Below are 27,269 nucleotides of genomic sequence, written 5' to 3' on the forward strand. Positions count from 1 at the left end.
ATGGTCTCAATTTCAAATTTAGCAAGAAAGAAGAGGACTCAGACGTTCTAGGCCCTATAAATATCTACATATTTATCAAGGAGTCGATCCTCCCATACACTTAGGTGCCTCCTGATACTGATTAGACAAACATTCATTTCTCTGACTCCTTCCCCCACCCAACCTATGTGACAAAAACTCAGACTCCTATGTTGCCTGTTGTGATTGGATCCGAGTCATCTTTCCAAATCCTTTGGGCTGTACTCTCGGAACATGAGTAAAATCACCCTTCACATTAGATAACTGAGCCCTACACAGAGTTTCAAGAGGTGTGGTTTCTAGTCCCCACCCTACAACACATTAGCTGTGTGACTTTTAGCAAGCCACTTCCCTTCTCTGAGTTCATAAATGTGAAGGGTTCAAGCAATTACATTCTGCTCCCATACTGAACAATAATTTACAGGCAATGGATCCGTGTCTCAGTCCACTTCTCAGCCTTGGAAAGGAAGTAGTAACATTCTTCCCCTGGTAGTCCGGGGCAATCTGAAGATTATATGACTCAGAAATATCCTGATATGTATATATTGTAGACTTCTGGGTAATGAATTATTTTAAGAGTTAGATAAAAATTATCTCTAGGATGAGGTGAATCTCACAGGACTCCATGAAGAGTATCCAGCTCTCAATTTTAATGAATCATGGCCCTAGCACTTCGGTGGGAGTGGGAAGAACCACCACAGCTAAATCAAAACATCAGGCAATGCTTCAATGTATGTTCCACGGAGGCTGCCCCGGGAGCCTCATGAAGATGAAAAAAAGGTTTGGGGTTGGAAGGTCTGCTTGCTCCTGTTTTATTTATTTCAGTCTGCTTAATATTTTAAAGAGAATTGTGGTTTAAAAGTTTGAAAAGCATGGCTTTAGGGACTGATTCATTCCTGCCAGATTTTCTTAAGCAAGGTCTTTGTCCAGATGTTGGAAAAACCGCAACAGGATGTTATGTGCCATGTACCCTTGGGATTTGCTATACAAAATCCAGGCTGACGGCATGGACAAGGCCATGGTAAAAACGTGCTGTCCAAACTGCACGGTCTGCACAGAAGCACGTGGATAATGATAGCAGTGAGTATCATTCCTAATATTATAATGACTACCACAACATCCTAGAGTCATCTTATGCTATGTCAGCTCCTGTGCTCAGCACTGGATACCCGATTTCCTCAGATATTCTCAAATTACACTCCTCAAACTTTATGTTTCAAAGAGGTGAGCCAAAGATAGAAAGGAGCATGAAGAAAGGATTGGGCTTCCCAATCCTCCATCCCTGTTCTCTCTTCATTTAGAAGAGATTCATTTTAAACTATTTTGAAAGTTGAGGATTTGTATAAACATCTCCTCACAAAAAGCTTCTGTCACTTATTGATGAACGTTTAAATACCATTGCGTAAGCTCATTTAGTCTTCATAAATCCCATATTCTATAAACAAAAAAGTAAGGTCTCAGAGAGGTGAAGGATATTATAAGTATCTTTAGCAAGAGGCAGAGAAGGAATCTGGACCAGATCTCAGTAATTTCATAGTCCAGCCCTTTAAGACTGCTTGTAATTTAACACAATACTTTATGGCAGGTTTCAGGGTTAATATCACCTCTTCAACCCTCGGGTCTCTGCCCAGGAGTGTCCTAATAATATTTACAGGCCAACGAGGAGAAAGACTCGTGGTATAATTTGATGACTAAGCCGAAGCTATTTATATCATCAGTCAAGTAACTCATTCCCCCGCCATAATAAGGAAATTCCTCAAAATAATCCTGTTTCTACACTTGATTACGCCTCAAAGCTGCTACACTGCATTGTAACATGCACTGTATTTCACTGTATTCTGAAGGATAATATATTTTAATAGATGTAAAAGTGGGCATTCGGGGTCCTTCTACATCAGCATTTCACAGACATTTAAAATTTATCTATTCAGACAAAATAGAACGCTATTATTTTGATGTTATCACAATTCATTCTGTTCTAAAGATTGTTGTTGTAAGAAAGAGCACAAAACCTCCCCATCCAGGATTTTACCTTTGTTTTATTCTGTGTTTGGAGAGGGCAGGTAAAAATGGAGGTTCTCTTTATTGAATAACAATAAAACACACCTTGGTCTTTGGGTAGCCAAAGAAGCTAGAAAGTTATTTTTGTCCTCAAAAGCCTGTACCATCAATAACGTTTTAAGAATACCGAGAGTCTTAGTATGTTGAATTGATTAGGAGTTACTCCACATCTATTATTTCCTTTAGTCCTTACAGCTGTTCTTGAGACCTACAGACCTGCCGACCCCCTCTCAGAGAAGTGAAAACTGAGGCACAGAAAAGGTGACTGACTTACACCTGGGCTCACCTTTAGTGAGGAGCAGAGTGGGAAGTGACTCCTCACCTGTCTGATCACCAAGTCCCGACCCCTAAGAACGAGTCGCACTACCTCTCTGTCTTTCTTCTCTGTAACTCTACAGAAAGCCGGTTTGAAAATTAAGAACTCACGGGTATCCCAGTTCCATGAAATTGTTCCATATTTGCTTCAAAAACATGATAACTCCCATCTGGAGGCAGAGGTCTATCAGACAGCCGCTAGGATGACACTGAAACAGAACGACACGGGCAATAATGATCCGACTTGGCTTAGTTGGTTTAAACATCCCCACCTTCAAATCACATAGCAAATTCTAAAGCCAGGTCACCCTACTTCAGTGCACAAAGGAAACTAAAAACAAGGAAGAAATAGTGCGTATGAGGATACTCGATATCGATAGGGAAGTTTTCAGTAATTATATTGGAATAGTGATCAAAATTGTAACTGCAAGAACAACAAACCTACCTTTTATTGAGCACTTACTATCTGTCAAGCCCTGTGCTAGGCATGATCACATTCAAAGAAAGCTCTGGAATACTATATATCTATTAACAACCAGGAGACAGAAAAGAATATTTAATTCTGTGACAAAATGCTCATGCTTTTTTAAAGTAAGCATTTTATCTCAGAATAATTTTAAATTTGTAGACAATTTGCAAGGATAGTACACAGAGTGCCCATGCACCCCTCCCCCAATTCTCTCCATGGCCCCTTACACGACCAAGGTACATTGTTAAAGCTAAGAAACCCACATTAGTATACTGCTATTAACTAAACTCCAGACTTTTTACTTAGATTTCATCAGCTCCAGGACCCAACCCAGGATACCGCTTAGCATTTATTTGTCATATCTCTCCCAGTCTCCTCTGGTCTAGACGGTTTCTCAGATTTTTCATATCCTTAACAGTTTTGAGTATTGCTGGACAAGCAACCTGTGGAAAATCCCCCAGTCTGGTGTTTGTGTGATGTTTTCACATGTTTGCCCTGGGGTTGCATGCTCTGGGCATGGAGGCAGATCACAGAAGTGAAGTGCCATTTTCATCATGTCCCGACAGGGCTACACAATATCCGTGTGACACCACTATCGTATTAGCCCACATCATGTGGTTAATATAGTGTGTGCCAGGTGTTTCTACTGTACAGTTACTCATTTTTCCCTTTCCCTATTCTTTTTCTTTAGAAGTGAGTCACTAAGTCTAGCGCACTCTCAAGATGAGGGGAAGATGTTAAGCTCTAGCTCCTGGAGAAAGAGTGTCTATATACAATATAATATATTTTTCAGTGCTGAAAGCATCCCACAAAATAAAATAGTTTGTCAGTATGAGCCCAATTTTGCCTTCTCTGTGCTCCTTTGCTTTTTCAGATGTTCAGTAAGAGCATTAGAAACCCACACAAACAAAAATGTGATTACAGTGAAAATTGCAGTCAATGTGTTTTGCTTGAAAACCTTGCACTATAGAAGATCCTCGAGTAGAAAAGCGTGGGTCTTTTTCTTTGGAAATGGGTTCATGTCCTGCTTGTAAGGATGATGGTTTCTAAAGCTTTGATCTACAGTTTCTATTTCTGTCAAATCAGTACCAGTAGGACTTCAAAAGGAACAAATACTTAGGACACAAAGAGCCTGCTTTTCTGGTTCCAGCCCAGTAATTTAAAACTCCCTAGTTTGAGCCAGAGAGAGTTTGCCAGTGGTAATTTTCATTGTGTTTCAATTCTCTGTTCCAAGCATGCTCCTTCTTTCTAGGATGAATTTAAGATACCCCTGAACTCTGCCATATATATACCATAAGTGGGTTCAGTAGAATGTCTGAGGCAGAATAATTACTAAGCTACAGAGGCAGATCACAGATCACAGCATGCTGAAACTCTTCATTTTCACAGAGAGATTCAAAGAGGTAAATTAACTTGTCCAAGGTCATGCAATGCTAACTAGTGATGTGGGAATGAAAGTTTTGGTCTCCTGTACCCTAATCCCCTTGCTCTTTTCCATAATGCTAAGGATGAATTCTATTTACCAAAATGTGTCTGTTGCCTTAAAGGGCTGGTTTAGCAAACCATGTTATTATGTGGGAAGAGAAAAGAAAATCATCATAGAACCATGTGACTGGATCACTCTTCACAATGTTAGGCCAAAGTGGGGACGCTGGAGGACAGGCCATTTATAATTTTGTTAAATTTGTGCCTTTGATGCCTTTGTGACTTACAGGGCAGAGAAAAGGATACAACAGTTGCAGTGGGTCTGCCTCCTCACATAATGATTCCCTTGAGCTAAATCCTGTCCTTCAATACTCTAAAATTCATTTGGCAAAGAGTCTATATTTAGCATGCTTAAAAGGCATGGATGAATGTTCAGGAGACCCAGGCTTTCAGTCCCATTGCACCAGTCAAAATCCTGTGACCAGGGACAACCCAAAGCTGGGTGCCTTCACAAAGTTTTCCCATTTGCTCCTCATGAGAACCTGGTGAGATGGGTGTTGATGTCTCCATTTATAGATAATGAAGCTAAGTAGTGGACAGGACTATCAGACTCCAATACCCTTGTTCCTTTTACTTCACCTATTTTAGTATGTTTACTCTAAATCTAGTAACACGTGTGAGCCAGCAATCATTCAGCAACCTCGTGTCAGAATCAATGTCCATCAGGTTCGCCATTGTGCCTGTATGCTATCCCAATGGTGGCTGGAAAGCACAGTGATCAGAGCACAGACTCTTGAGCTAGACTACCTCAGTGAAACTGACATCAAACTGATGACTTCATCAATTTATAAGTCTGTTTCCATAACTGTAGGCAAATTACATAACTTCTCTAAGCTTCTGTTTCCTCATCTGTAAAATAATTATAATAACAGAATTTTTGTGAGGATTAAATGCATTAATGTATGTAGAATTCTTAGAAACAACTGCTGGAAAGTGCTGACATATAGTAAGAACTCATTATATATTAGCTATTATTAACATTTTTATATAGATTTACATATATGAGATATTATATAGCACAGTATGAGGGAAGCCCAGTTTAGCCAGCTTATGAATGTTCTAAATAAAATTGCAGTATTTTTTTCTTTATTTATAATGACTACCATTACTTATGCCAAGGATTTTACATGCATGACCCAATTTAATCCACCTACTGCAGTACTACTGAGATGGTTATTCTTATCACAATTTGCAAAAAAAATATTGAGACTTAGAGATATTAAGATCATGCATTTAGGTGGGGCAAAATTAGAATGTAAACTGTCAGACTCCAAAGAGAGAATATTTGTTATATATCATGGTTATATTCTTTTCTTCAAGACTGTTAACACCATCAAAGAAAAGAAAGGAACTTCTCCATTTGCACACCCCATGTTATCCAGCAGAGGCCTAGGTTAATATTGGTCAATAAATGCTTGCTGTATGCTTGAATTCAGAGGGTCAATTCTTATTTTCCATCATGTCTACTTTTTATATCTACATGTCTAGGATTTCTAGGGTCTATCACAAACCCGTATTTCTCATTTCACTGATTTTTTCAAACTGAATGGTCCTTTGTTGGAAAATATATCCACTATCTGCATCATACATACTGTGGGAAATGTCTAAGATGATTATGAAACATTTTTTCCTGATGCTAGGATTATAATTATTTCCCTGGGACTTTCAAAGAAGAAGCATGAATTCCAATAATTTCCCAATTAAGAGTAAGAATACTCAATGAAACAAAATCATTGGTGCTGGCAGCCCCTAAAACGGCATTGACAGGCAGGTCGACTTGCTGTGACCGCTCTTGTTCCCCACACTACCCTTCCTAACTGCAGCTGAACACTCCTGGGAAAAAGCAAGCCGTGCTTTTTTTTACCCCAACTGTATAGATGCGCCTTTGAGAAGATACACTCATACTTCTGGGCTATGAAAGAAAACCACAAGTCTGATTGGAGGACTTCCCAGGGGCCTGGGATTACAGAAGGCCTTGGTCTATCTTTGGCCAGTGGAAGGGTACCCAGGCAGCTGCAGAGACAGAGCACTGATAAATGCCAGCAACAATGGTAGAGTCCCTCCCACAGTCCAGGGGTTGTGCTTACTGTGTTATGCAAATCATCTCTTATCTGTTAATGGTTTTGCAACCTAAGTATTACTACCCCGGTTTACAGATGAAAAGACAGATATTCAGAGAGGTTAAATTAAGGGCAAAGAAGGAATAAGCAGCAAGATTAATAGTTGAGCCCAGTTTTCTATGATATAAACCACATGTTCTTGGAGACTTTTAGGCTTTCTCCATGTATTCCAAACAACTTTTATAAGACTCTGGGGAGACAACATTAATAAGCAATCCCCTGAGTTTTGGGGGACTTTTGCCTAGAGGCTGGAAATGCCTCTATCCTCAGATTTCTCAGGTAATCTCTTTTAGCCTCTCTTTAAATTATGACCTCCTACTAATGCTGCCATGTGTTAAACTGGACTTTACATTAGAATAATTAAAACAATTTTGAACTAGACAAGTAAACAATCTGACAATGACACAGAGTCCAGAAATAGACACTATTTCAAGATGTAGGATGTAATAGATCTCACAATCTAATTTTGCTGAGTAAAAAATGTGTTATTTACTAAATATATGGCTGCCAAATGGGGGAAAAACTTGATTACTGCTTACACCAAAACAAACAAACAAACAAACAAACAAAGACTCCCAATGGACTGAAAATATTAATATTTTTAAAAACAACATTAGTTAAAAATACAAGGGTAAGTTTTAGTTTCCTGAGTGGAGAACACATTTTTTGGCATGGCACAAATTCTCAAAACCATTAACAACACCAATATTTTGATTAGAAAATGCTACAAAGTTTTGTAAAAAATGAAATATATAAAAACAAAATTTTAAATATGCAAGAAAATGGGAAACATAGCTGCAGCAAATTTGAAAGATTAGGGCCTGATTTCATTAGTTTATAAATTATGAAAACAGAAAAACAGTTTAATGAAAATGTACAGGAATAATATATACACACAGAAATATAAAATGTCAACAAAGATATGAAAAATATTTTCTAACTCACTTGTAATTAAAGGAACTGAAATCAAAATGAGATATCCTTTGGATTAATATGTTAGTATAAATTCAATTGTTTTTCTTGGCAGAAGTCTGAGGAAGTAGACTCATACACTACTGGTAGGGGCTGACATTTGGAAAGAAAGTGACAATGCACAATATTCTTGCCCTGTGACACAGTGACACTATTCCTAGACATTTTGTTTCCATAACATATATATTATAAATCCATAAATAAATATAAGACTTTGAAGATATACATATATATTTATAAATTGGTATTTCAAGTAAGATTTCTTTTAGACTAAATTTTCCCTGCTTAAAAGGGAACTCCACATATTTGAAAGTTTGAAAACCCATGTGAAAGATAATAATTCTCCCCAAAAGAAAAGAAAAATTCCTGGAGCTAAATTTTTGGACTTTGTTAAAGGAAGAAATGGTTTTGGTAGAAAATTTAAAAGAGTGGAGGTCAGGATCTTGCAGTTTAACCTTTAAGTTTAATCTTCTTTCTGCAAAGACTTAGTTTCTTAATTTCTGAACCTATTGGAAGTCTTCTTTATCAGAAATACGCCTTCAGCACATCTGAAATCCCCTGTACCATCTTTTCTTTCTCTCTCTTCCCACCCTCTCTTCCTCCCACAGTCACTGGTCCGTATCCATGCCCATCCCCACACCCACCCTTACAGGATTACTTACTTCCTCCAGTCTCCACCGGTTAAAAAGTTTATTGTACTTTCCTGGGTGGCCTACAAATCTGTAAAAAGTAATTTTAATTCATTAGCATTCATATGGGGTTGGCTGAAGAACATTTACAAATGCATTACACCAAGTGCATGTGTGGGTAGACATCAGTGTTCACTGGTGCAACTTGTCCCCAAACGGTTGACGTAGGCCATGCTTACACATCAAAGGCCCTGACTTGAAAAGGAAAAATGACGTGTGAAGCCAATACCAATGGGCTGAGAAAGTACAGACAAACCAAGCGAACAAAATTTTCCACTTTCACTTGTGGAGTTTTAATGTCTTACTGGCCCGGTTAATGAATATTAATATAATGTGCCAAATTGTTCAAGGTGTTTCTAGCTTCTGTCTGTTTCCATGACACCAGCTGGAATGTTAAGCGTGTGGCAAACCAGAGCCAGTAGTTTGATTTGCCATATGTTGTGCTACCTCCACCAAGAGAAACCAATATAGACGGTAGAACTGTTTAACATGCTTCTTTTTCATATTTTGCAGCAAAGTTAGGGGAAAAAAATTACCATGATAGGTATAAGTGGTTACACAAAAATTATTTTCCTATTTAACAAAACCATTACCGATGACTGGAAAGTCATAATTCAAACCAGGTATGGCACATAGGTTTTATTTGTTTATGCCAACTTTAATTGAGAGTGGCAGCTAACAGCACTGTACTGAGAAGTGTTTTGATTTGAAAAAGCATGTGAAGATCGACTGGGGCAGTTTTCCCAGGCAGAGGACAAGACTTTGCCACCTGTGTTAACAAACTGGCAGTGGGACAGTTGACATTCTTTTTCACTTTGCAAAGATAATACGTATTAAGTTGACTTACCTCCCCAAAAAGAAAGCAATATAGAAGATAGAACTGTTTAAATTGACAAACTGGAAGAGGAACATCTTTAGAGCAAAGCTGTTTTCCCATTCAGATTCTGTTCGAGGATATTCTAAAAGGGACAGAGGGTGTGTAAACACAGATGAGATGAATGACAAAAAATATGAATACAGAATCAAAATTCTCATGTTCAAATTCTGGTTCAGTCATTTACTAGTTCTATGAGGCACTCAGTGTCTCTGAGTTCTAATGTCTGCATCTGTAAAAATATAAAGGCGAACATCTGTTCCACAGAGTTGATGAAACGATTCAACGAGATAATCTTTAGACTTCTCCCACAACTACAAAAGTACAATGCTCGTTATTAATATATAAATATTTTCAGGATTCTCTCTGCTATTTTCATTTAGCGGTAACCATAAATAGTAGAACAATCTTTCACCCAAACTGGCTATACTTGATACAGGGACCGAAACTGTCCACAGAGTTCCACAAAGAAGGAGTATTTTGCATGCAGACTGAAGCGGAACGGTGAAGAGAAAAGAGGGCTGCATCACCACAAGTGCTCATCTCGACCTTACATCTAATTTGCTGATAATCTTAGGCAGGTCTCTTCACATATTTTGCAATCAGTTTTATAATCTATCAAATGAATTTAGACAAGATGATTTTAAGAATTCTGTCAACTCTCACATCTTATGGTTCTGACTTTTTAAACAAAACGAAACAAAACAAAAACTGGCCAGGGGCTGCTCTGGTGCTTCCACAGCAATCCCTGGGCTAGGTTTTAACATCCAAACGTGTTCACAGCCCATTTCTACCTTCTGATAACTTTAGGTCTTCGACTGCATCACTTACACTCTTGAGGTAAGGCTGCAGTATAGCAGAGACTTTTCCAGCTAAGGAGAGAGACTGGATGGAGATTGACAGCATGCACTGCAGCCCTATTCCCACTCAGTATCCAAATAAATGACAGAAAATAAATATGCACATCTAATATGTAGTCTAATGTAATTGAAATATTAAGAAAGGTAGAAAATAGATGAGATCTGACCCAAGGAAAAGATAGGTCAAAATGTATGTAAAAGCAAAAAAGCACAGAATAAAGAAGGAACAGGTCTTGGGGAACTCCAAGCCCAAAGCAGGTGGATGCCAGAAACAGGAGGGATCCGTAGGGCACCTAAAAGGGTCACTGGTTGATGGACACCACTGAGAGCAGTCAGGAGGGTCAACATTTCCCAAAAGGTTTTGATAGGTTGTGTTTTCACTACTGTTGCTTTTTAAATAATTGTAAATTAAGCACAAAACTTATTTAGAAATGAGAATGTGGATTTTTTAAAAATCCCATGTGTAAGATTGTTTTTGGTTCTCCATTTCTAATTTTATTGCATTATGGTCCACAAATGTGTCCTGTGTGATTTCTACTTTGGGACAAAAAAGGTACAACTCATTTGTGGCCAAATTACATGGATACATTTTGTCATTGTATCAGCTGTCTGAAAAGAATATTTGTTTTTCTGTTGAGCATAGAGTTTATATACATTTTAAAAGAATCTTGCTAGTTATGATGTTCAGATACTCCATATCCTGGCTTATATTTTGACTATGGATTTGTCACTGCATTTTTGTATTTCTATCATTTTTTGCTTTCTATATTTTGAAGATTTGTGAGGTATATAAAAATCATGACTATTCTATAGACCTGGTATATCTTTTATTAGTATGAAGTATCTTTTTGTCTCCCTCAAATATATATTAAATTCTAATTTGCCTAATATTAACATGGTGACAACTGATTTTATTCACTGTTTGTTGGTATAGATGCTCTTATTCCTGAATTGTCCTTTGTTTGACAGAATAAAAACTCTTTTCATCAGTTGGCTTAATTTGTTTCTTGGAATCCAGGTTGATTTTTATAGTTAATTAATATTATAGATAAATCACAATTCATTTTTATAGATAATTTATTATTTGGAACAACTGACAACTATCCTGATGTAATCCTGAATAATCACAAAACTAAACTGAAAAAAATATTTTGGATCAAATATGATACATTTCTTCTCTAAAAAAACTCAAATGTGGCAGAACTGAAGCTTTGATTTGTGTATGTGTGTGTGTGTGTGGTCTTTGAAAATAAAATATTTGGACAAAAAAGAAATCAAAAAACAAAGTTAAAAATTATTTTAAATAAAACAGTGCGTGGTCTCTTCTAGAAAGTAAAACCTAATTTCTAATTTGAAGCACAAATTTGCAAGTCAAAAATTATACAGACTATAATGTCATACATTTATACAAAAATACATGCAATAATATATTATTTTAAACAAATATCAATATTTTTATTAATTCAAATTAACAGAGTTCATTCACTATTAGTTAATAGATATGAATCCGCAAACATTATGGTATGAGTTATAGGTGTAAAAATCAAACACCAAGTGAAAACTTTGTTTCTCCTGACACTTAGCACAGGTAACAGTTCTGATTCTTTCTTTTAATTATGCACCCTTCCCCAAATCGCTTGCTTCCATCTTGGGTATAAAGTACCTTAAAAGTAAGTAAATATAAGAAATCAGAGCTAGAAGAAAGCTTTGAGACAATCTAGTTCAAGTGCTTTGTTACCCAACTGAAGAAAACTACAGCTCAGAGGTATTACAGAAAGATGCCAAAGGTCATTCCCATTAATGGAGCACCTGCCATGTGTCAGACAGCCAGTCTACAACAGTAATGAAACAGGAACTATTTATCATTCTCATTTTACCAATGAGGAAACTGGGGCTCAAAAAAAAAAAAAAAAAAAAAAAAAGAGAGAGAGAGAGAGTGAGGAGGAGAAGGAGCAGAGAAAAGAGAAGAATGGAGAAAGAAAACTTGCTCAAGATCATGTAATTTCCAAGTGAAAGGATCACTTAGCAGCAGAGCATGAACTAGGGGCTAGTTCTTTCTTCGACACATGTTACTTTTGTTGTTACCTGTAATTGTAAATACATTGCAAGGGAAATAATGTATCATAATGGAGTGATATAGTTACTGCACCATAGTAGGTGGAGTCTGTCACATCTGAGTTTCAATGTTACTTATTTATCTTAATTATCTTGACTTTCTTATTCATAAACTAAGGATCCTACTGTCACAGAATTACAATGACAATGAAACAAAACAGTGAGTAAGAAGTGTTTAGGTTAGCACAGTGCCTGGGCTCTGGTGAGTTCTCAAACAATAAAAGATCGCTGCTCAAACAGCTCTATAATAAAAATTCTGTTTTCCAAACTGGGGGACAAAAACTTAAGTTTGAAGGAAGAAAAAAAAAAGATATTTTCTGACATACAAGGTCTTGAGAAACTGACTTTCTAGGTAGCAAAATAAGAAAGTAACTCAAGGCAGAAGAAACATAGGATCCAAAAAGTAATTGAGAAAAAAAAAAAAAAAAAGTAAAAGGAGTTCCCACAGCGCTGGTGAGAGGAAGTGCAGGTGCAGCCGAGCAAAACCCAGAGGGCAAGCTACTGAGATTGGGGCAGACAGTGCATTTGGGAAGAACAACTCTAAGAAGAAAGTAAAATGAGCACAATACTTGGTGGTTTTGAACGTGCTCAGAATTCAGAGTTACGGCAAGAAGCTTGGGATAAATTAAAGAAAGTACGTGTAGACAATTAAGCAAAAAAAGTGCTCTTATTCGCTTCATGAAAATATAAAAGCTGTATAAGAAAGGAAGCAGTCACAGAACACACCACGCCTCAGATGTGAGAGCAGTTCTACAGATAGAACGATGTGAATCCTGACTGTTCATTTTGCTAAAACTGCTGATATAACTACTTTGGAAGGAGGAGAAATGACAGTCCGTGTATAACAGTCCGTGATGGAAGGGGAAGTGTGAGGGGACAGGACACTGCACGGAATAAAGACCTAAGTTCTTGTCTCTTAAGATGGGAAGGCAGTCGCTTCCCAAACCTGGAATATTCAAGAATGGCAGTAGTAGCATGCTGTTTAGAAAGAGGGTAGAAAATAACAAAAGAAATTGGTAAAACTGCTAAAAAGCAGTCCCCAGGGATACAGAAAAGAAGAATGGGTATTCTTTATAAATCTTTTAATACTCTTTTGCCTTTTAAATCGTGTACATGTAGTATAACACTGATAAAACTAAACACCAGGGGGGAAAACCCAAAGAACTGAAAAGGTAGGGGAAAAAAGCAATCTCAGGCAGGGAAAACTAGGCTGGCTACTTTCTAGTAAGAAGACTTGGTAACTCTATACATTGCCTCTCTATAGTATGCAATGTAGTCCAATTTCCTATGCCACTTCTTTTTATTAACAATTATGTAACTGAAGTTGATATTAAAAATGCTAAATTGCATAAAGCAACTACAGACTGATATTCCCATGCTATTCCCTTACAAGGAGTGAAGTGAAGGACTTACCTAAATTAGTCAGAAGGTAAGCAATCTTTTCATAAGCCTGTAGTAAGAGAAAACAAATACTGAATGTGATTTTCTTTTAGAAAAGGCTGTTATTTACAGTATTCAAAGAAACACCTAAAGTATATTCTACACAGTAGCTACATTTTTAATTAAGCAGAAGCCTGTTTTAAATCTCAGTATGTAGTGCTTTACATATGCACATAAACATAAAATGTATGTAACAAAAATATGTTGCAAATATACGTGTGTGTGTGTATACACTTGATTTCTGCAATAAGAAGTCTTTTCTTGTATCTATGTTTATTTCCATTTAATAAATAAAAAAAAAAAAAAGACATTCAACTAGTCAATGGCTAACCTGGAATTTGATAATCAAATTATATGTGCTTTTTACTAGAATAGAAGGCTAAATGGAAGTGTGACTTCTTTCCTATTGACAAAGAATTTTCCAAATTATGACACATAACAGTGGGTAAAACTGCATTCCTAAAAACAAAATTGGTTCAGTCATTATCTAGAACAAGCTTCATAGTCAAATCTGTTGAATCTATAAGTAAGTCACATGTATAATAGAGTTTTATAACATTTTTCATATTCTGCCACCTTCTCCCTGCCCCACCGTACTCTGTTCATCACTCATACAGACTCAAGGAAAGAAAACATATTTCACTATATTCCAAGTAAGCACAGTTAGAAATATATATTTACTATGGACAGAGGGTGGTATGTGTTTGTGGGTACAGGCATGTGCATGTGAATATGACTATATGACCCCAAAATTCAACAAAATATTCTTTAGATTATAAATCCCAAAAACCTTGCCTGTTGCCATGCAAAATCAAAAAGCAGGTATCTGGATACTTTAAAAGTTGCTCACCTTCCCTGACTGTTCTTTCAATAGAACTATTGTGATTATTCATCTTAGCCGTGATTCAACCCACCTTTTCCTGAGATCTAAAGTATTATCTTGAGACAGAAAGATTATACTGAGGACAATAGTCTCATTCTACCCCAGTGCAGTTTTTTTTAACTATACACACAAGTTATCATTTTCAAATTTTAGGACCAGATTAGCTTGAATTCATGAGCACCCAAGTTATCTGGGCTTTGTTCTTTTCCATGCCCTATTTGTCAAGTAAGATGATTATAGAAAGGTCTCCTAAGAGTCTGATAAGATAGCCTTATCAATCAGCAAATACTACTTGAATGGTTACCATGCCTTGGGCACTAAATTAAGTGTCCTCATGGGGATTGAGAGAAAATTTTATTTAAATAACTGCCATTTAGAGTATTTGGCTGGTACCGGGCAGTGTTTTATATATACTATTATTTAAGTTTGCCCTTACAACAATATTATCAAATAGGTACTATGATGCCCATTTTACAGAATAGGAAACTAAGATTTAGAATGTTAAGTACCTAGCCTGAGATGATACTACTAAACAAGTAGCAAAGTCATATCACAGCTCTCTTGTACCATCTATGCTATGCCTTGTCAAATAAGCCATTTCAGATTTTTGTCTTAATACTTAGCACACAGACCTGTCTGCCAGCCCGGGATGGCAGTATTTATGGTTGATGCCCCAAGGGATTACAATACCCTCTGGAGGAATGTTATATGAGTCACAAAAGATGCTGTGCCAGCTCTGCAAATACTGCTTTTGGAAAGCTCTCTGGAGTATTTGAGAGCCTGCATCATCCAGGGCCCAAGTGCTGTAGCCGACTGGCACCCTTGCAAAGATGAGCTACGAAATCAGTCCATGCAGAGTGACTTGCTAACTCCCCCACAAAGTGTAGGAAGAAACCACAATTTAAATATAACCAACTGTATGGTATATGACAGCAATCAATCACGTGGACAGGGCAAATTGCGGGTGTGTGTGTGTGAGTTGGGATGGTTACGTAGTTGGGGGAGGAGATAATAAGGGGGTACAGGGTCAATTGTTCTGGACCCTGCATCATATCGATGTGGTGTATGTATACACAACATATATATGCACACACATCATTGTATGTATATATGTAATATATGTGTCTATAAAATATATATAAATCAAATAAATTTTAAAAAATATATGAAGTACCATGTTGGAGAACCTATGCTTTTAAACATCATTCACTTGGGCATTCAATAAGCTGACAATCTCTTAATCAAATATATTGGGTTAAAAATGTTTATTAGGAATTTCTAATAGGCTGGGGGGACCAAATCCCAGTGAGCCAAACATCATCTCCACTTTCATGGAACTTAAATTCCAGTGCTCAGAGACATGTGACAAATGTGTAACTGGCCAGGAGGTGAAAAGCACTAAGAGAAAAAACGGCCGGTAGGTGGAGAGAGCGTAGTGGAGACACAGAGTGCTATCTAGGGTGTTGGTCGGGGAAGCCTGTCCAAGAGGGCAGCATTTGAGCAGGAGCTGTGTGACCCAAGGGAGCCCGGGAGGGATGGGGCCAAGTATCTGGGAGACACAGAAACAGGAAGCGCAAAGGCCTGAGCCTGCCACGGGCCCTGTGTGTTTCGCGAAGAACAAGGAAGTTGGGGGGACAGGGGTGGAGGTAGTAGAGGAACAAGGTACCAAGAGATGAGTCCGAGAGATTGCAGAGGAAAACACTTTTTCAGAACCTGGTAATAGGCCCTGGTAAGGACTGTAGAATTCATTCTGAGATGGGAAGCCGTCATCTCCCCACTAACGCTTTGCTTGGGGGTGTTATGCAGAAATCAGCTGGGGAAAAATTAAAATGGCAAAGGCCAAGGAAGGGCAAGGTTGTTGTGAAGAGGCAAATTAAGGAGTTCTACACGTGTTTTAATGTTCTTCATCTCTGAGTCAGAGGCTCACAATCCAATTCACTGTAAAAAAGGAGCTCCAAACAGACTTGCAGAAGCAAAAAGAGACTCCACTTTTCCAGTAATCTTCCGTTTTGAATTTCTAGGAATTGTGGACACACATATGAACAAACTAAACAAATGCATTAAAAAAAAAAAGGCAACCCTCTTATTAGATGAGTCATTTGGTATTGCTTCCTTTTCAGGTTAAGCTATGTAGTCCAACACTTTGATCCACCCTATTCTATAATAACCTATTTGAATTGTAACTACCAGTGTGAATCAGGTGTTAGGGAAAGTTAGGTACATTTTTAGGTCTTTGAGGATCAGGCCCATGAAAGAAACATAGAAATGGATGCTGTGGACTCTAAGATGGAAGTGGACAATGTGGAAGAGTCCAGAACCAGCATGGAGAACTTACATTTTCTGTCAGTTATGGTGTGCTCTATGTGGTACATGGATCTTAAAAGGAGAGGAAGAATACCAAAAGGAGCTTATTCTTTTATTGACAATGCCGAAATGGTTTAAATGGCTTAATTCAGTAATTTCAAACTACGAGAGTATTTCTGCTGTCATGTTTCTGTTTTTTCTTAAACGTTACACATTAATCATGAAACTAGACAGCTGTCATGCAACCAATTCTTAAATTAATTAAGGTTTGATTGTCAAGCAACAAGAATATATGTTTTTTAAATAATTGTACATTTAAAATTTTTATTAGTATCTTTTTGGAGATATTTCCTGGTGATAGTCACCATGCTATTTATGGCACCTCCAGTAGCATAATATCTTCAGAGGCAGCAAAATAAAGAAGGGATTTGTAAAGGGCAACTCCTGGCTTCAAATTCTACCTTTCTAATTTTTTAGCTATTTGTCTGGTAAAAGATGTTAAAGATAATAACCTGAAGTTTCAGTTATTGTCAAATTATTTGCAATTTAATTCAAAGATATGATTTCTGATCTTGGCTATGTATCAAAATTACCTTAGATCCGTTAAATCAGTGATTTCCAAACGCTGTTTTGGGGTCTGACTGTATCAAAATCACTTGGTGAGAATTACGGAAATATTTTGTTTTAAATACAGCCTCTGTAGTCCCACAAAGAAGATTCTGAATGGGACTCAAGGATCTGTAGTTTTTCAAAAGTGTTTCAGGTGGTTTGATGCATAATAAAAACAGGAGACAATCTTTAAGCTACTTTTACAATCTGTAAAATGGAACTGTCATCAACTTTTTATTATCATCACCCATATTTTGCTCCCAAATTGAATATTTATTTAGGAATGCCACAACCCACCTGTTTTAAAAGCTTAGAGAATGTATCTTCTTTGATTATTTGAATGAAAATAACAAGGGCAGAAAACTTAGAAGACACTGAAAACAAAACTCCAGTAACAAAAATAATTTTGAGCACATATAGTATTCAAAATGTGAGGCTGTCTTTAGAATAAAATATTTAAAATATATTCAAGTAATATATTCTAAATACATTTTAGGCAATAGGCAAAGATCTGAGGATACAAAAATGAGGAAGCTTAAGCCCCTACTCACGAGGAGTTTACACCCTGACAGTGGGAGAGAAGACATGTCCCAAGCACTGTAACAGAAGAGTACTCTCCAGAGGGATTGCTTAATTCTACCAGGAGAATCTGATAAGGAGGCAGGATATGTCCAAGCACTTTGTGAGAAAAAAAACCACACACACAAAGAAGAGATTATTTAATTTCACATACGGGGTTGTGAAATACTTTATGAAGGAAGTGACCCTTAACTGGAATTGTCAAAGATGAAGAGATAGTCTCCAAGAAGACAAAAAGGAAAAAAACGGCCAATAAAGGAAGCACGGTGAACCAAGAGGCAGGGGTATGAAAAGAGCAGAATGCCAGGGAGCAAGCACAGGTGGTTCTGCAGGCTGGAGCCCAGGGTATGAACACGAGGGAGCAAGAAATCCAACTCAGATATGGAGAGAGGGGAAAACTGGCTTTAGACAAGGGAGTCCATCCCGTGCCATTTATATCAGAGGCAGTGGGAACCTGTTACGCAGTTTCCAGTACAAAATAAAATGATCAAATCTGTAATTTAGAAAGACCCCTGCATCAGTAATAGTGTGAAAGGGAGACGGGAAGAGTTGAGAATAGAGAGGAAGACTAACCAGTTAGAAGGCTGCGGCAAGGGTCCACACTCGGAAGGACAAGCAGCTGAACTAAGGAAGTAGGAGTGAGGAAGGTGAGCAGGGGAAAGATGAGTGCGGTTATGGGCACGAAATTCACAACGGTCACTGCTGAGATGAAAGAGACAAAGCAACGCACGACTTAACGGCTTCTGGTTCTGCATGTTAAACATTAAAAGCTCCTGACTTTAAAATACTGTTTGACTGAGTTGAACTATTTTGCCATGCTTTCAATTCATAATTTCATGCATATGGCTTATAGCGTATTAGATTAATGGGCTATTTGACTGAGTCCAAATCCCTCATTTGGGAGACTGACAGTCAAGCTGTTAAGAAACACACAGTACTTTTGTATGAGCTGTATATTTAGGGTTAGGCCTGAAAATAACACAGGGTAGCATATGGTCTTCTAGGTGAATCTTTTTGGTGGTATAATTTCTTTAAACACTGATATTTTGGTATTAATGATATTAATCTGTCCTTATTTGATTAAGCCCTTATATTAATCCTATGTGTTCAGGTGAGTCAGAAGGATTGCTTAATAATCTGTGAAGTGCTTTTGCATCCTGAGTAAGAAGGGAATTCATAAATTCAGAAGGGCTTTTTTTTTTTTAAACCCAGATTGAATCTGAGAAATATAACATTCTTTTCACATTTGTTGAGTTGGTTGTGTAGTTCACTTTCTTTATGCTAAATCCACTTACAAATCTTCTCCTGAGTTAGTTGCAAGGGCAAAGGAGAAATGGTCTAATCCACTTCCAACAATTCCTGGATTTTTAAGCCAAAATGCCCAGTGAGTAGAAACACACATTTAGAAAAAGAAAAGTCAGCTCTGTCTTCTCCTGGGAAATGTGGCTGCTTGCTTCACAGCTGTAGGCACTTACAGGGGTTCTCGTATTTAATTAAGTAGAGTTAGTGGGATTTTAAGGGTCTCAAAAGATGGTTTTTACGATGAAAACAGTACTATCCTCACCTGTCTACAGAGGTGTTTGTTTTCTGTCAAGTGCAAGTCTTTTGAAGAAAGACTACATTAAGCTTCATCAAACATACAGCCTTAGTGAGAAGTTGTATCTGAACCTTATGACAGAGAGAAGTGCACGTACGAGGGTCAACTGTGATTCTAGGGAAGGGGTGGTTACTGAGCACAGGGATTGGAGGTGAGGCAGAATCAGAGTTTAAGGGACTCGGGATTAAAAAGCAACTGGAATAATATAAAAATGGAGCCTGGTACACCAACAGAAACGGCAGCCAAATTTCACTTTTTGCAATTTTAGTGATAAAGAATCCTTTTGCAGGGAAAATGGGAGTAAAGGTTCCTATTTCGTTCAAGTGCAGTTCCAATCATAAAAAGCTCCTCAGCTTAACTGAAACAATAATTATTCCACTGGGTAGGACTTAAGGATTGAACCCTGGATCTGGAAGTTCTGTTCCCAGAGCTGTCATGCTTGCTTTCCCAAGCAAAAATTAATTAGCCACATTTGGCTGCTTCATTGTCTTTGTCTGCAAAATATTTTCCATCTTCAAAAATATTAGGCCAGTTCATTAAATCACTCAAGATGTTTTTGAAGATCAGTAGGTCTTTGGAACAAATTGTCATATAAACACAGGAACACAGGGTACTCTTTTGAAGGCAATAATAATTGATGGGGGAGGTGGGGATTAATAGACATGAAACCATTAACATTGATTGTCCCCAATGGGTACAATGCGTTTATGTTAGGAAGGGAGAAGAGTGGCATTTTGGATTGAGAAAAGTGACTTTTACTCAATATTTTAAATATGTTTATATTGTCATAAATTTTACAATAACTGCCAATTTCATAATTCAAAGATTAAAAAATGAACTTTGAAAGGAAGAAAATAAAATTAAGACATAAAAATGAATAAGTAAGACTACTGAAAAATCAGCACAGTGGTATGATTTTTGCATGAACTATGTAAACATTTCAAATTTTCTTCTATTTTAGATATAGATTTGATTAAAAGACATAATATGACAACTTATATGTGATTCTCTTTCTCTCCACAGACAGCTGTGAGTGTTTAAACATTTATGGGTAGTAGGTAACATTTAAAGGAAAAAAAGTAAAAATTTATATACAAATGCAGATGTGATCTGAAGAATTTAGAAAAACCAAAGAAAAGATCATCAGCATTTCTGTATCTTGGACTGGAGGGAGATAAATAATCAAACATTACTGAAAGATGAGAAAAATGGGGAGGAATAAAGAAAATGTTGGTATTTTGCAAGAAAGGCGGTGAGAGTATAGACAGACTTATAAAGAGAAATAAACTTTAAAAAATTGAAGACAAGCAAACAGGAAGAAGGTTAACATTTATTGAACACCTTATATTCACTAGAGGCAGACCTTATTTCATTTTTCAATACCTCTATGTCTTTGTTTTATCACCCTCATTTGAAAGATCAGGAGATTCAAGTTCAAAGATGTCATGCAGAATGGTCAGGAAGTCACAAGCCAAACAGCAAATCTCGGCTTTGCCCAGCTTTGCCTATGTTCAAAGTCCACTGCTTTTTATCAGGACACCAAGTTGAGGAACTGACAATACAAACCGAGGAAGGCCTGGGCAGTGTTCAGAGGGGCAGGGGAGAGAGGGAGCATAAATGAGGGCAGAAAGAACCAAGTGTGTGTGTGTGTGTGTGAGAGAGAGAGAGAGCGCAAGTGAGCGAGCTGGGATGTACTCAGCCACTGATAAACATTTCCTTTACTTCGTGAAAGACAAAATTTTAAAAATGACTTAAAGTTGTTACCTAGGTGGCTTTATGGATAAATCATACATAAAGTAAAAATAAAGTACGTTTCAATGCTGATATGTTTCAAAATTTTTATCATGGTAGAATGTTTTAAAAGTAAAGGTTATTTTTTTTTCTGATTATAAATCTAAACCAACATATTGAGATAAATACCTGAATGAACAGGAGAAAAATCAAGTATTATCCCACTCCTGAGCTATAACCATTATTCACATTTTATTGACACTCTTTGCAGTTTCAGAATGCATATGTGTTCCAATGGGAATAAAGTGAATTTGTATACCCTTCTTATGCAACTGTATGTTGTGTGCTTAAATAATATTAAAATTTAAAGTTCAACCAACCCACTAAGGATAAGAAATGAAATCAATTTAAGATCAGACTAGCTGATTGCTAATGCTCCTTAGAAATAAATACATCAACTGTTAGCCTCCTTTCCCTTAGATAATGGGGTCAACCACAGTAAACTCTGTCTGCTGGAAAAGTATCATAATATACTGGTTTCAACAGAAACAAGTTCTTTCACTATCTGCCAGAAGAGTTAATTTAAAAACCATAAATATAAAAATCTACAATGTCCACGCTGTGAATGGCTCCTCCTTCAACGTGGTGACTTTGCACAATGCACACCCTGTACTACCTTACATAGGCTACCATACGAGCCTCTCAATCTCAGCACTGTATTTTTTCTATGTTTACTGTTTACTTTAATTTAGGTGTCAAAAGCATAAAGTAAAATATTGTATGGCTTATTTGGAGATACAGTAAAAAATATTCTCCTTCTACAAATTAAACCAAACCTGAAGAAAGTGGATTCCAGTAAAAAATACTAACTAATGTTCTTGTATTAAAATTTACCCTTTTCTGACTAAAATTTACCCTATTCACTGTTTTCTTAGCAATTTCCCTGATTATTTTAAGGTTAAATAGCAAATGGTCCTAGTCCCCTCCTGACTAACCATGTCACATCAGTGTTAATCCATCTTTGGAATCAAATGCATATTACTTGTTTCTGACATCAATCTCATTACTTGTGTATTGTCAGCACTCTACATAGATGATCTCGTCATGTAACTGTGCCAGCAGTAGCACTTACTACCTATATGCATCCTTTGGGGCAAGTCATCTAAGCTGTCTGAACTTCAGTTTCCTCACTTACATAATGGAGAGAATATTGACCTTGTGGTATTGTTGGAAGAATTAAAAGAAAGATATTATTCTAACTGTGCCAATTGGTGCCTCCTGACTTCACAGAAAACAGGACCCCAACCATAAGCCTTGCTAAAGAGGTAAACCTAGGCATAATGCTGCCCTTTCAGCCAAGGGCTGGTTCACAAGTCAACTGGTATACATGATGCTGAACCAACTAGATGCTCTGAGAAATCATCACATTGAAACACCGGACGATCTAAGTTAAATAAGCTACAGAAACTGACCAGCACGGTCATGAAGGTAGAGCCAAAGAAGATAACAAAAGCATAGCGATGCCACAGCCCACTGGGCCCTGAGAGAAACAGAGGTCATGGTTAGGCAGGTAGTCTCTTCTTGATAGAACAAAGCAGATATGCAAACAGAATCATTGAAAAAATAATAGAAATAAGAGAGAGAAAGAGAGAAAGAAAGAGGAAAGAGAAGGGAAGAAAAGGAAAGAAAAGGGAAAAGGAGGAAGGGAAAGTAAGGAAGGTAGGAAGAAGAAAAAAAAAGCTTAGTCCCAGAGAAACAAAAATGGAGTAGCTGCCTGTTTTCTATTTCACATGAGGCCTTGGCAATAACAAGGCTTCACTTCTAAACAGATTTTCCTGTATCTTTCCAATAAATTCTCTGTGGTTGAGTTTGTTAGAATAGTTTTGTAGTCTAAACAATCCCTTAGCTGAATGAAAAGAGCATAGCACCATTTCCAGCACACATGAGACACTCAATGAGTGGAAGTTATCACCAAACAAGACTAAAAACTCAAAAAAAAAGGAAGACAATACAACTATCAATGATTTTACTTTTGAAGACTCCATCATGTAAACCACATAGAAGAAATGTTTTCTGTTAAACCAAACTGTCGTTACCAGAATTGATGCTTGGCCTTATTTTGGCTTCCTATAAATCTAATTCAAGTATAAAGGAAACATAGATCCCTCCCCTGCCCACTCCATTTTTACCTATTAAAAAATTGTAAACACTTACCAGATTCAGAGCCATAATGATTACAAAATTGATACAGACTGCAGCAGCGGACGTTGCAAACTGCCAGTGTTGTTTGATGAAATTCCACTTGAATGATGCAAACTGTTCCATGACAACCAGGCGATACACCACGACCGCAAACACTGCAGTGATCACCAAAGAAATCTACAGTATGGGAGACCAGAGGAGACGTCCATACTTGGCATCATTAACAAAACAAAAGCAACACCATAGATCCAATACACTGCCCCCTCAAGAGCTAGAGAAATTTACTTTTCCAAGAAAGGATACATCCGTTTAATTTTTTCCTTTAAGGAACTAAGTTACATCAGAGTCAAATAGTGTAAGATTTCAGTTGTTTGAGTGTGTTTTGCTATTCAAATTTCCACTTTCCAATGAATGCTTGGTTTTAAAATAGATTACCTCATATAATTTTCATTTTCTCTTAGATGATCTCTATCTCTCCCAAAGAGTGTTTTATTTAAGGGTATGCACAAACTCCCTCTGTAATTACTCCATTACCTTTTGTTTTCATAGTATATATGTGTTACCAAGGTATTGAATAGGATACAGTTTCTTACAACCTCAGGGTCACAAAATGAGTTGGTATCCTAAAACTTCCTTCTAAACCTGGAATCCCACAACATTCTGAAATTGATGGTTATAATTTACCATGAAGAATATTCCTGAGATGGAAACAAGAAGACGAGTGACTTTGTCTGAAGAAGGCTGATGTGGCTCAGGTTTTCCACTGATGGGGTTCACTCTTTCCATCTTGTAATACTTTGCTTCAAACTGGGGGCGAAGTGTTTCCTATGAGACAAACTAAAGTTACTTCAGTATCAAATCATAAATTTAAAAAAATCATCTAATAGTTAATATAAAATTCCCAAAATTTGACCTACTTTTATATCAAGACTTGAGAAACAAGTCTTAAAAAACAATGATGCAAGTTGTCTTCCAAATAAACCCTAAAGTATATTTTAATTAGCACAATTTTCCACTAATGCAATTTAAGGGAACATCATAGAAGTGCTTTGAAAAAAATCACGTTTCATCACTGACTTCTATTATCTTCATAAAATAAGAATCCTGTTAGTTAAAAATGTCAAGGGAAAACTGAATGGTGTTCAGCTATTTCCAGCTTGGACGTTAAGAACAGTGAATGACTTTTCTCTACCATGTTTTATTCCAGTTTCCTAGTCTCCTGGTTTCCTAACATCTTACCTCCTCCTCTTCCCATTCAATAAGGTCCCAAGTATAGGTCAGTGTGCTTCTTCTCCTTTTCCAAAATTCCAAGAAGACTGTGGCTATAAATTACAATAACATTATTATTATTACAAATCTTTACCCAACCACATCACATTCTGTCATTATTGCCTTTCTTCTTTGGAATTATGCATTTATATCATACTATTAAATAATTAAAATTAACTAAATTTGTATTAAATTTATACAGGTGGAATTTTTTCACCTTATCGTCTCCTCCCTATCTCTGTACACTGCCAATAGAATGCACTCCCGAAGGGGAGTGATTTTTTTTTTTTAAATTGGAATAAATTAAGTGGGGACTTTCATTAGCCTATCAAAGTGAAACCACAAAAGAAGGTCAGTATTACTGAGTTAAATATTTATTGTCTTTTTGGACTTGTACATGTATATTCAAAATTTTCTAAAATATCCCAATAAAGCCTTCTCCAGGAAAGAAAATTAAGACCAAATGCTACTTGGGGGGGTGGGTATAGCTCAGTGCTAAGCATGCACCAAGTCCTGGGTTCAATCCCCAGTACCTCCATTAAAAAATAAAAATTAAAAAAAAAGACCAGATGTTACTCTTCCAGGACCCAGAGAAGAAGGGGGAGTGGAAGAGGGAAGAAAAGAGCAAGGTTATTTTGGTAGAAGGAGAGGAAAACAGAGACTGGAGGAGACATTCTTGGGTTGCATAGTCTAGGTGGACTCAGCATGGTTGACACAGACTCAATGGAAAAAGTAAAGGGATGCCTGAAACATTATCTGGATTTTCTGGGTAAACAATTAAGAGAAAGAGTGTGTCCTTTCTGGTAAGTAGGTTTCACCTTGCAGCATTCAAGACTTTATGGGCATAACCAAGAGCTCACACATGCATCCTTAAAGATCTGTGGTACCCGTTCCTTCATCCAAACGTCCTTCCATTTATCGACCTGTTGTCCTCCTATTTGGGGCAAGATATTCTAACCTCAGGGGTTTCCTTAACTAGTAGAGGGAGATAGTCTTCTAAACAGAGTTAATTTACATAGTATTCAGAGTTATAATAAGGAAAAATTAAAGTGCAAGCAGAGAAACACAGTGCTTTTTGGAGGGAAAAAATGCAAGCAATGGATGAAGTGAAGGAGTGAGGTCTTCCTCCCTGTCTGCTTTCATTCTCTTCTGGACTTCAATGCAAAGGAATGACAGGAGAAGATGGTTCTAAGGTTTTGTTCTGTTTTTGTTTATAATTAAAAATCAGCCCCGGAGTTGGTTAGAAAAAATTACAACTCATAATTACATTATCTTACATTTTATCACACTTCAGAATTACAAAGCACTTTTGCACATACAGTTTAATTTTAATTGTCACTTTTATAACTTGCACAATTAGATATGGCAGGTATTATTATCACCGAATTTTGGAAACAAAGGTGCAGATTGTGGCCAAGATCACATGGCCAGTAAAAGGCAGAGCCAGGACTGAAACTCTTGCTAGTTACTCTGCACCCACATTGGCTGGAAGATGTGGTCCTCGGGTTCTTGTTCTTGTGTGTGTGTGTGTGTGTGTATTTGTTTGTTTTTCCAGGTCTACTATAAGCACTGCTATGTACTGATTTTCTGTAAAGTTCTAAAAGAGTAGGTATGGCTAAAAGAAACAATGCAGCTGAACTCCACTGACAACAAGACAAGAGAGGTTCTCCAAATACTGGGTTTGCTTTTTAAAAATTAGGCCACAATCACTGTTACTAACAGGGAAACCCAGAACTGGGGTTAGTGGGATACAGAGGAAGTAAACTGAAGGAGAGACACAGAAAAAGGATGTATTAAAAAGGAAAACTGAAGATTAAAAAAAGCACTGTGTTAAGTAAGGAGGTATAACATGCAGTGATTATAAGCCTGAGACTTAAAGTCTTACTATAATACATGACACAGAGAATGCACAATAAAATTCTAATTACCACTGATCTCAGTCAAGGTTTAAAGTTTAAATGTTATATTCTCTTCTTAATTTACTTTCTCAGCATAAACTTGGGTTAGAAGTATCTCCCAGAAATTCTAAGAAATAAAAGTAATCTTGGTTTTGTGAGTCTGAAAAATGGATTTTGTGTAATTTTAACTTTCACAAATTTTCATAATTTTTTAATTTAAATTTTAACAATGAACTAGCCTTTGTGTTAAAAATTCATTCTCAGTTTGAGATATTTTCATTTTATTCACTGATTATTTATTTAAACTCTCAAGCGAATCCATAGTCTCAATTTTAAAAATTGTTAACTAGAAAGAGGGTGTTCGGAGTAACCTATCGGTATGCCAAACATCGAGAAAGAAGGAAACTGTTGTTTACTAATCCCTATTAAAGTTAATAAGAGCACAATAAATGATAAAAACAACTTTGAAAATAGAACAGTGGTTGATTCTGCCGGTGAGGTGACTGGCGGATGACACAAGGGAAATTTTGAGGTGATGAAATACTCTAAATTTTAATGGGAGCGATGGTGATACAAGTTTACATACTTTTCAAAAGTGATCAAAATATACATATACAGGGTGTAGATAGATAAATCAGACATATTGCAGTTATCCATACACAACACCCAAAAGAATATACAGCGAAGTGTGAACAGTAATTGTCAGGGAAAGAGGATTAGAAAACACTTTCACATTCTACAAAGCATGCATGGTACAAGCTGTATGCGTGGCTTATGTT

General features: G+C 36.9%; 1 protein-coding gene across 1 annotated transcript in view; it reads right to left on the reverse strand.

The window, feature by feature from the left end:
* The window catches only part of ANO3 (anoctamin 3), a 360,586-nt gene that overhangs the window by 21,910 nt on the left and 311,407 nt on the right, over nt 1–27,269 (reverse strand). Inside the window, exons 16-22 of the mRNA XM_045523788.2 lie at nt 24,563–24,645; nt 24,008–24,148; nt 23,336–23,500; nt 13,392–13,428; nt 8,977–9,088; nt 8,103–8,160; nt 2,506–2,603 (exon numbers count right to left, since the gene is read on the reverse strand). Coding sequence (XP_045379744.2) covers nt 2,506–2,603; nt 8,103–8,160; nt 8,977–9,088; nt 13,392–13,428; nt 23,336–23,500; nt 24,008–24,148; nt 24,563–24,645 — 694 coding nt within the window. The remainder of the gene's footprint in view (nt 1–2,505; nt 2,604–8,102; nt 8,161–8,976; nt 9,089–13,391; nt 13,429–23,335; nt 23,501–24,007; nt 24,149–24,562; nt 24,646–27,269) is intronic.

The sequence above is a fragment of the Camelus bactrianus genome, chromosome 10, assembly GCF_048773025.1.
Source record: "Camelus bactrianus isolate YW-2024 breed Bactrian camel chromosome 10, ASM4877302v1, whole genome shotgun sequence".
Classification (NCBI taxonomy): Eukaryota; Metazoa; Chordata; class Mammalia; order Artiodactyla; family Camelidae; genus Camelus; species Camelus bactrianus.